General features: G+C 40.4%; 1 protein-coding gene across 2 annotated transcripts; it reads left to right on the top strand.

Annotated features, from left to right (window-relative positions):
- Positions 1–689: 689 nt before the first annotated feature.
- On the top strand, positions 690–8,716 carry SNRPB2 (small nuclear ribonucleoprotein polypeptide B2). Of its 2 annotated transcripts, none has more exons than XM_041404471.1 (7): positions 690–762; positions 1,014–1,101; positions 2,911–3,083; positions 4,769–4,909; positions 6,095–6,145; positions 7,761–7,849; positions 8,331–8,716. In XM_041404471.1, exons 2-7 carry the CDS (start codon positions 1,038–1,040, stop codon positions 8,488–8,490), a joined length of 678 nt encoding a protein of 225 aa, XP_041260405.1. In that variant the 5' UTR covers positions 690–762; positions 1,014–1,037; the 3' UTR covers positions 8,491–8,716. The 2 variants fall into 2 exon arrangements, with proteins under 2 accessions (XP_041260405.1, XP_041260406.1); XM_041404472.1 differs by having other exon boundaries at positions 746–767.
- Positions 8,717–10,826: the final 2,110 nt, after the last annotated feature.

Below are 10,826 nucleotides of genomic sequence, written 5' to 3'. Positions count from 1 at the left end.
AAAAAAAAAAACCCCAAAAAAAAAAAAAAAAAAACCCCAAAAAAAAAAAAAAAAAAACCCCAAAAAAAAAAAAAAAAAAACCAAAAAAACAACAAAAAAAAAAAACAGCAAAACCAAAACAAACAAAAAACCCCACAAAAAACAAAAAAACAACAAAAACAGAAAAACCCAAATCACTTCTCTTCGAAAAACAAACAAAAAAAAAACCAGCAAAACCAAACCAAACAAAAAAAAACCCCAAAAACAAACCAAACCAAAAAAACCCAAACAAACAAACAAACAAAAAACCAAAAACAAAAAAAAACAAATCACTTCGCTTATTGCCCTATTAGGACAGGACAGAGCCAAACCCTGAAACAAGAAATGCCCATTTCGGCCGACAACAAACTTCGATCCCTTTTTATTAACAAGCTTTGATCCTTTTTATCGATCCTTTTTATCCCCATCTCGCTCACTTCGCTTATTGCCCTATTAGGACAGGACAGAGCCAAACCCTGAAACAAGAAGTGCCTATTTCGCCGGACAATAAACTTCGATCCCTTTTTATCAACAAGCTTTGATCCTTTTTATCGATTCTTTTTTATCCCGTTTTCTCCCGTTCATCCCGGGCCTCTCGGGCCCCCCGCCGCCCCCATCGGCGCTATCGGCGTTCGACGCATCGACTGCTCTGGGCGCGGCTTTGGCGCCTGCGCTGCGTCCCGGCGAGGCGGGGCGGGGCGTACAGGCCGCCATCGAGAGCGCGGGCCGCACCGGAGACGGGAGGTGAGGTGCTTTGGGAGCCGCGTGAGTGCAAGAAGGGGCTGGCTTGGGGTGCCCTCTCTGGAGGTCCTGTCCTGCTGTCGCAGCTCTCTTCCGCACGGAAAGGGCCAGAGCGGGGCGGGCAGGCAGACAGACGGACGGACAAGCCGCCCCCCACTCGCGGTGCCGGTGCGGGGGGCTGTGAGGGGTGGCCGGCGTTGGCAGCTGTCTGGGCCGGGGTTCGATAACTCCTCTCCTCTGTGCTCTGCCCGCAGGCAGGTTCGCAGGTGCCGCCGAGAATGGACATCAGGCCGAACCACACCATCTACATCAACAACATCAATGACAAGATCAAGAAGGAAGGTACGGGTCGCTTCTGGTTGTCCAGCGAAGCCTGGTCGTTCACTTGCACACAGCACTTGCCTTACAAAGGGGCGTTTAGGAGCTCCCGGAGGGCTCTGAAGTGCTGAGCAGGAATCACGAGCCAAGCTCTAGGAAAGCGCTTTCCTGTAATGCAACAGTAGCTAAAGCAAACAAATGCACCTCCCACTAGATCAGATTGCTGAGATCTCCCTACAGCCCAGTTTTGAAGGCTTTTAGGGATGGGGAGTCCACAGCCTCTCTGGGAAGCCTGTTCCAGTGCCTCAGCACCCTGACAGTAAAGGATATTCTCCCAGTATCACATCTAAGCCTCCTCTCCGTTTGAAGTTATTACCCCTTGTTCTGTCACTCCAAGCCCTTGTAAATAGTCCTTATCCATCTTGTAGGCTCCCTTCAGGTACTGGCAGGCCAAAGTTAGATCACTCCTGAGCCTTCTCTTTTCCAGGCTGAACAGCCCCAAATCTCTCAGCCGTTCTTCACAGGAGAGGTGCTCCATCCCTCTAATCAACTTGGAGGCCTCCTGGCCTTGGACCAGCAGCTCCCTGTCCTTCCTGTGCTGGACAGCCCAGGTCTGGCTGCAGCCCTGCAGGTGGGGCTCACAGGGTGCTCCCACTCTGCTGTGGGTGCAGCCCAGGACATGGCTGCTTTTGGGCTGTGGGTACACATGTCCAGCCCCTTCTCCACCATCACCCCAAGTCTTTCTCAGTGCTGCTCTCCATCTGTCCATCCCCCAGCCTGGATTGATGCTGAGGGTTGCCCTGACCCAGGTTTATCACCTTGCACTTGGTCTCGTTAAATCTCATGGGATTGCCGTGGGTTAAATACAAAGATTATAAATTACTTTGTACTGTTTTACAAATTACTTTGTACTGATTACAAATTACTTTTTATTTTAATACAGGTCTTAAAATAATTTTTACGGAAAATGTTTTGATAGAAAACATTATTTTAATTACAAAAATACATAGTTAGTATAGTTAGTCAGGAGCAGGTGGAGAAAGTGACAGTGGACTGGTGTTACCAAGTCTCAACATCAATAAAGAAGAGGCAGCATTCTTATATTGCTAAAATAACTTCAAATGTAAGGGTTTTGTGTTAGAATGATTACACAGTACAGATTATTTATTTAGCTTGGTTTGGGTAGTGCTAAGGTTTAATTTGGCATGTATTCAGGTTATTGTAGGTAATTCAAGTAAATCCACTGCAGCCGTAAGTTGCAGTAATCCCATACAGAAGTAATTTGGATCCAGAATATGAAAAAATATTTCCTGTGAGTGAGAAAATTTATTAAATAGTTAAAACCAAAATTTCCAACTTCAATTAGCCTTTAGGTAGTTACTATTTTGATGCATTCTTGTTTTACATCATATCTTTTTACTGCTTCTTGTTTCAGTTTTGATTTTCTGATCAGTTTGCGATGGCTGTCGTGCATCCTACTTGATTGTGTGAGGGAGTGTGTGTGCATATACCTGAATGAAAATATGTTCTTACATACCTTTATGCAATTGTTACTCCCTTGGAATGGTAGAGTGCATGACACTATAATTTCTTCACTACCCTGAATCCTTGAATTATGAAAACGAATGTTGCACACCAGTTTACAAAACCTGGACAAGTAAACTTGTAATGATGCAGCAGTTTGGACAAATTCATGTACTCACTGCGTGAGCAAAAGCTTGTAATAAACATCGTTTCCAAAGGACAGCAGACTAGGTAGAAGTGGAAATATGCATGTAACATGTTATAATCTGTTTTATTGTTACAATCTCTGTTTTCTGTTTTGGTCCCCAGAGCTGAAGAGGTCCCTGTACGCGTTGTTCTCACAGTTTGGTCATGTGGTTGACATTGTGGCTTTAAAAACCATGAAGATGAGAGGACAGGCATTTGTTATATTTAAAGAACTTGGATCATCTACCAATGCTTTGAGACAGCTGCAGGGCTTTCCATTTTATGGGAAACCAATGGTAAGTTATTTTGTTACCTTTGTAAAGAAGAAAAATACCCTGATGGTGTGATACAGTGTTTTGGTACTTGCCGCTTGGGAGTGAATTCTCCTGTGTAGTTGTTGCCAAAGGATTACTCAGGTCACATCCTGATGAGTATCTGCATTTGTGCCAGCTGGAGGGATGCTGAAGAGACTGCAGTTACAGCACACACACTTTGAACTTAACATTTAGATTTTTTAATGGGGGATTTTTTGTTTTTCTATGCTGGATTAAAGTTTTTAAGATTTTACGTTTTAAAGCTTTCATGTTACTCATCATGTCTTCCATTGAGCCAGTTAAATGAATTCTATAATATTATTGAAATAGGAGTAGTTTTCAGTTACTCTATGTAGAGTAACATTAACTACTCTTAGGTTGGTAATGAATAGCTGGAATGTGATGCTTCCTTTTTGAGGTAACAGTGAGAAGAGTGAAGATCTCCAGTTTGCTTTCCAGATGTGACCACTGATTGATGGCTAGTTCTGCTTGACTGTAGATCACCAAACCAAGTAACTGTACTTCAGCATAACTTCAGTGAAGCAAATATTTAGTGCTGGTTCATAGAACAGGATGTAGTCATGTACTTCATAATATGCAGAATAGCACAGTTGACCTGCCTTGTTCTTGTCTGCTTGGATAATTAGGCATCTCTTAATTCTGCAGCTGTTGGTGAGGTGTGACAATACATGCAAATGGCCCACGACTTCAGCAATGGATGGGTACAATTCTACTGGCTCTCAGCTCATGCCTTTGAGCACTGAAGGAAGCAGTTGTGCTGCTGGGCCACAAGCTATGTGCCTTAACACCTTCATATTCTCTAATTAAATCCTTAACACAGAATTTTGCAGACTCAGCCCACCATTTATCCTTAAGGAGTTTTGTGCTCAGTAGAACTCAATAAGAAATAAAAGAATTGAGGCTTCATAAGCTTTCACATGTACTTCCCTCTGAACATCGCCTGCAGCCTGTATACTCTAAGCACTAAAGAAAAGCATTAAAAAAATAATAAGCTGTTGTGTAGTTTTGTATTGAGGTAGTCTCTGATAGGAAAAACAATAGGATTGTGTGCATAAATAATAATGTTGCACACTGGTATAGTTATACCTGCATCTGCTTAACCTTCAGCTGTGGGGGGCCTTTGTCAAAAGAACAGCAGCATTTATGCAACCCTGTTGGGATTAAGGTGGATACTTGCCTTTTCTGTTTAAGAAGTTTGGGTTTTGCTAAATTTATGTTTCTGCAGAGATATGAGAAATCGCTGTCAAATTTTAACTCTCTTCAAAATGGGACTGAAAACTCTCAGTTTTAGTAGAAGCTAGTGCCAGTTTTCTCTGATATCCTCTGTGTAGTTCAAATGTATCTCTCTGTAGGTGCTGCTTTGACAGATGTTAAAAAGATGCTGTTAAATAAATGGAGTTCTGATTTCAATGAGCTAAAGTTAGTAATTTCCATATTAGGGGGTTTTTTTAGACTTCTGTAATTGTGTTCAGAAAAAACTGTGAGAATTGTTTGCTCTGTAAGTGTACCTACACTTTATAACAATGTTTTTAATATAAAAGGTTTCTGCAGAAAAAAAGTGTAAATACACAGTTAATGTAAGTGGTGTAAAATGTTCAATATTATTAACTGCAGAATATACTGTTTTTCTTTATTCTTTTAAAAAGCGTATTCAGTATGCAAAAACAGACTCTGATATCATCTCTAAAATGCGTGGGACTTTTGCTGATAAGGAAAAAAGAAAGGAAAAGAAGAAAGCTAAAACTCTGGAACAGTCAGCAAATGCACCAAATAAAAAGGTTATCCAGGTAAGCTGCTTCTCTGTTCAGGGAAAAAAAAAAAAAAACCCAAAAAAACAAAAAAACAAAAAAAAACAAAAAAAACCAAAAAAAAAAAAAAAAAAAAAACCACAAGAGCTGTAAATAATTTTTTTAGGACTTGATATTTTCTTTTGTTACTTTTCTATTCCCTGAATTGGGGTCTGTTGATTATCTAGAGCTCTTGAGCATTTACTAGAAGTTGAAGGCGAGAGGGCTGGTTATGTAGTCCTTGTTGTTCCTATTTTTCCCTCCTTTGCTATTTCAGATGAAACTAAAGATGTAGGGCAAAGGTACAACACACCAAAGTAGAAACTAGCCTCTTAAGAAAAGGAAAAAAAGGAGAGTGTGCTTATCTTTAGTACTGGCTTCAAGTGCTCAACCAGCTTTTCTCTTCAGTGTTTTAATTCCACGTTGCCTAAATGGCAAATGAGAACAAGACAATTCATTTACGTTAGGTGTTAGATGTTCCATGTTAAATTAATAGGAGTTAGGTGAGATTTATCTCCACTAAGGGTTGGGTTGCCTAAAGTAAGAACATGTAGTAGCTTTTGTGCTGGGATATGGCAGAAAACATCAAGGCACCTGACCAGATCCCCCCAGTTTATATATTGGACATGATATTTTGTACTATGGAATGTCCTTTTGGCCAGTTCTGGTCAGCTGTCCTGGCCCCCTCCTGACTTCTTGTGCACCTACTCACTAGCAGAGCATGGGAAACTGGAAAGTCCTTGATACAAACAGGCACTACTTGTCAACAACCAAAGCATCAGTTTGTTATCAGTGTTACTTTCATATTAAATTCAGAACACACTGTACTAAGAAGAAAATTCTATCCCAGGTGAAACCAGGATTCTTGTCTAGGCCTTCATTTTCAAAACTACTTCCTCCCTGTCTATTAAATGAAATTCTGTAATGTGGAGAAATGCTTGACTCAGCCATTAGATTGATCAGGTAGTACTGATGTTATTTCTTTTGATTGCCTGGTTTTGAAGCTAAGCAAAATTCACACAATTTTTTGCCTTTGGGAAGTATCTTGTAGACACCAAATGTTGTTGGATTGCAGCTCAAAAAACCCATTAACATATGTCTTGAATTGTAGAGAAACATGGTGATATATGCTTGTGTATTTCTAATGGAGCACCTTGGTAATACTATTTTGTACTTACTTGCTAGGGAGCAACACAGAATTCAGGCAGTGCCCCAGGAACTACACCACAGAATCAGGTAATGTTTTTTATTTTTGTCACTAAAAGCACTAATGTTTATAATTATTCTGTATTATTCAGGCAGTGCCCCAGGAACTACACCACAGAATCAGGTAATGTTTTTTATTTTTGTCACTAAAAATGTTTATAATTATTCTGTATGAATAATAGCTTGTTACACATGGAAACTTCAGGATATATTTTACAGCTTTGTTTTTGTCCTATGAGACATTTGTCTAACGGCTACATGACAAAACAAAACAAATCCCTTTTTTACTGTAGCTGGTTGGCAGGAAATGAGAATCTGCAGTTTCTCATTACTATACAGAAAACAGCACTTTTACCAAATCATACTGGGTTCTTAAATTTGGACTATGCTTAGTATCAGTTGAAGGATTCTTAATTTTTTTTTTCATTGCTAAGTTCCCTTTAACTTACTTTGTTCTGGCAGCAGATAAAGGAAGACAACACAGGATGCCAAATCTGCCTAAGTGCTTTATTTCAGGAGTTTGGGGGTTCTCGGCTCACTTTTCCTTTTTTCTCATAAGTGTTTTATCTTCCAAAGGATTGTGTGTAGATGTAGGAACAACTGCCTACACTTCATTCATCTTGTCTGCTCAGTGATCTTCTAAATGATTCATGTTAGAAGTGAAAGTGGTGAAGAGCCAGGATTTGCAGGAGAGCAAGTACCATAGATGAATATCTTTGCCTGCCCTGCATCTTTCTTGAGTACTGCCATTGCATGCATAATCAACAGGGGAAAAGGTCTTGCTCCATGGATTTTCAGACACAATGTGTATGTCAGTTTGCATCAAAGCACAACACTGAGTGTTTGGGTATTTCTTTGAACTTCAGAAGTTTATTTTCTAATGGCACTACCTGGAATATTTCTACCAGTAGAAGGAGATTGTTCTGCTGAGGCTTTTTATTTGGCACTGCTTTGAGGATATTTGAAGTTGGGGTGTCCAGTTTATTTTTATATTTATAATTTACTTGATGACTTGAAGATTCCAGTATCAGCAAATGACTACTTAGCCTTGTTTGTGGTGGGTGGCTACAAATCCATATTAGCAAATCTGTTACAAGACTGAAGCTCTAAATCTAAAGGGGTTTCTAATTAAGACATTTTAATTGAACTCTGTAATAAAACCGTTTGTATTTTGTGAGTTTTTGAGTTTTGAGTATCTTTGATTGCCCAAAGATACTCAGTATTTTGGTTGTACTGCGGGTAAATAGGTCGTGGCTTCCCACTGCTTTCCGGAAGGATGCGAGTCCATACATTCTACCACTGCATTACAGGTGTCTTGAATAGCTCTGCAGCCACTACTGTGGCACTTGAGTGCAGAGAGTACTGCAGTGTCAGCTCATGACTAGTTGAGTTTAAATGTGACATCTAAGACAGTATGGTATTGTGATTTTTGTGGAAGTAAGAACTCTCCAAATTAATAGATCCGTGTAAAAGAACAAAGGGGCTCTGTCTGCATATTGATAAAGGCATGGTGAAGCCCAGATAGAACATTACGAGCAAAACTAAAGAAATGTGAATCTTGGTTCAAATAATCATGCAAACAGATGCAATGGAACTGTATGCAACTATGTATAGTCTTCTGAGCTTTGATCTTCTGTTGTTGCAGGTGCCTGATAACCCACCAAACTATATCCTTTTCCTTAATAATTTGCCTGAGGAAACAAATGAGATGATGCTGTCCATGTTATTTAATCAGTAAGTTTTGAATAGAAATGATTTCTCCTTTGAATTTTTCTGTAACCTGTGTGTGTTTTCTCAGTTGACAACAAATACCTTCTGAAGGTATTTCAGTTGTTTGTCTTACTGCCAAGGTTTCTGATGACTTGGTTCAGAAAGCAAATCAGATCTGATTTTGCTTTTAGCTGGTTTTGATTGTGTGATTTATCTGCTATCAATTTGCACTGGATTTAAGCTGGTGACTGTAATACTGAAGTCCGTAGGACAGCAGGAGCAGTTTTAAAACTAGTCAGATTGCTTCTGTATGTGTACAGCTCTGATTAAACTGCTTCCATGTAATATTCCTTCATTGAGGCATAGTTCTAAGGATAGAACATGTAAAACCCTTCAATTTCAATTTTCTACTATTGCACTAGTAGATGCTTCTGATAAGGAGGTACTGAAGAGAGATCTATTATTGAGCTAAGAAATATTTTTTGACTCTCACCTTATTTTAAAGGTTTCCCGGATTCAAAGAAGTACGCTTAGTGCCAGGGCGCCATGACATCGCGTTCGTGGAGTTCGAAAATGAGAACCAAGCAGGGGCTGCTCGAGACGCTCTCCAGGGATTCAAGATCACTCCATCTCATGCCATGAAAATCACTTATGCGAAGAAATAACTATATACTCCTGTAAAGGAGTTCTGTGGATAGGCGTTTTCTTTTTAAAACACTGATACTCTGCTCAGCTAGCATGTTTGCTGTTCTCTGCAGGAAACATCAGACTCAAATAGAATTGCCACAATGACAAGGGCACATGTAAAATTTCCGCAGATCACCCGGATAGTAACTTTTTCTGTTGAAATACTAATTTTTATAAAATAAAATATAAATATGCTGGTTTTGAGCCATGTTTTTTCCTCAAGTCTGTCTCATTATTGATTAGCCTTCCAGGGCTTTATTCAGTTTAGGAGCTTTTAAGGTGGCCCTTATTTCTCAGAAGTGAGTGCTAAAAATAGCTTTCTTTCCAGAGCAAAAGGATGATCAGACATGCTGAATGCCAGCATATTCAAAATAAACACAGCATTCAACCTCATTATCAAGGGGACAGCTGTTTTTCACTTAGGAAATACAGCTTACCATTAGTGGTTATTCTCCCCAGGTATAGTTAGAAATTGATTACAGTTTGGCAGTAATGTGATCTAACTTGGTTTTGTCTTGGTGGCTGGCAGTAGAAGCAAGTCCTGAGAAGATACATAAAAGTTTCAGATTTTTAGCCAGGCTTTTCCAAAATACATCTCCTAATGCTTCTGGGTTTCTCAGGTTTGATTTACTTTATTTTTTCTCATTTGTTAAAAACTTCATAGGTTTTGTGTGACATGAAATACATTGGATGCAGTGAAGTAATCAGATACAGTAGTGTGAGTTGTAACTGTTCTAAATATTTCAGAAAAAACATCACTTTAAAAACCTGTAGTGTTTTGTATCTGCAACATAAACCACGTTTATTTGCACAAGACTTAGAAAATTGAAGTTACACCTGCTCCCAGAGTACATTGCAAAATTATGTCTCTTTCACAGTCACTTCAATTATCGTCCTATCTCCATTTATATACTTTTTCATTCCTTTTGGTGATTTCGTGTATGTGTGATTTCACAAGTATTCTAATACTTGCAAGTGAAAAGCATTCCAATGTGCCTGTAAGAGCAAAAATTACAGTTATTCCATCATAACCTTGGATTTTTCCTCCTGCAGTCAGGTAGGAAAGGCAAGGGAAGGGACGAGAAAGACAAAGCAAAGCAAGGCTAGAGAAGAAAGCAGTAGGCAGGTCAAGGTGGGGCATGCAAGGTAACGCCAGGCAAGAGAGGGGTAGCAGGGAAGGCAAGGAAAGGGCTGGCTTTGCGTGGCAGAGCAAGTTAGAGGCAGGCAAGACAAGGAGAGTCCTAGGAGTAACAGACAAGGCAAGGCTCCTAAGACCCCTGCTGAAGAATCCAGCCCTCCCTGGGACACCCAGTGCAGCAGATATTGAAAAAGGAGGGGAAAAGGCACACTTGGAGTGGAAAAAGAGAATCTAAATACACCAGCCTTTGAAAAACCTTCCAATTGCGATAGTGGAAACCAGTCACATTTTCCTTGCTTTTTGTGATGACATAAATATGAAGTAAAAACACATTAAACACAACGCAGAGCTAGGATTTTACAGGTCTTCATTTTGACAGTCTGGGTGACAAGCGTCTCTTCCCACATTAACACCCAGCCCAGTTTAAATCCATCCTTAGCCCAACCCTTCCTCACCTCCCATTTCCCAGCACTGCTCAAGGCTTTGCACCTCACGCTCATTCCTCCCGTAGCGGCATCGCACCAGAACGCAGCAAGGTTTTGGCTGGCAGCCACACTCTCCAAGCTGATCTTACCAGTAACTCCTGCTTTTCACTGCACTAGCCACAACATTTGCTCACTACAATAAATCTTTCCCACAGTGAACTGCAGGTGCAAGGGAAAAAGTGCTGCACAGCAATATTTTTCAGCCTAAGGACAAATAAATACTTTCTACCATTTGGATTCTGTTCTAGTGCTCCAGAACCAAATCAATCTGCTTTGGCTCTAGAAACATCAGCACCACCAAACTCAGCCGCCAGCATGAAATACCTCACTGTTCCCATCCCCCTGTCCCTCACACCCTGCTCTGTCACGTCCTATGCTACCACACTGCAGACTGCTGGGAGCAAGATTCATCCCTGAGAAAAGTCACACTGATATCATTGGACATTCCAACTTCAATGTCAATATTGCAGGAACCTCCTGCATTCCATTCCTTAGTACAGAAACCAGACAAAGCTCTCACCCACCCTGTGTCTTCATAAAATCATGTACAAGATTTAAAAAAGCCTCCTGGTTTGAGGGGCACGGTTTGCCCAAAAAGCCCAACTATGCATCCAGTGGAAATGAACATCACAAACAGACCACTGAACAGCAGATGCAAGGGACACTGTCAGCTTGGACCTGCATTTAACAC

The sequence above is a fragment of the Onychostruthus taczanowskii genome, unplaced genomic scaffold, assembly GCF_017590055.1.
Source record: "Onychostruthus taczanowskii isolate IOZ18803 unplaced genomic scaffold, ASM1759005v1 scaffold21, whole genome shotgun sequence".
Lineage (NCBI taxonomy): Eukaryota > Metazoa > Chordata > Aves > Passeriformes > Passeridae > Onychostruthus > Onychostruthus taczanowskii.
This window is presented reverse-complemented; position numbering and strand designations above follow the sequence as displayed.

Coding starts and splice junctions, on each gene's coding strand:
- SNRPB2 (XM_041404471.1), top strand. CDS start 1,038: ATGGACATCAGGCCGAACCACACCATCTACATCAACAACATCAATGAC. Junction 4,910..6,094: donor CAAATAAAAAGGTTATCCAG/GTAAGCTGCTTC, acceptor CTTACTTGCTAG/GGAGCAACACAGAATTCAGG. Junction 6,146..7,760: donor GAACTACACCACAGAATCAG/GTAATGTTTTTT, acceptor CTGTTGTTGCAG/GTGCCTGATAACCCACCAAA.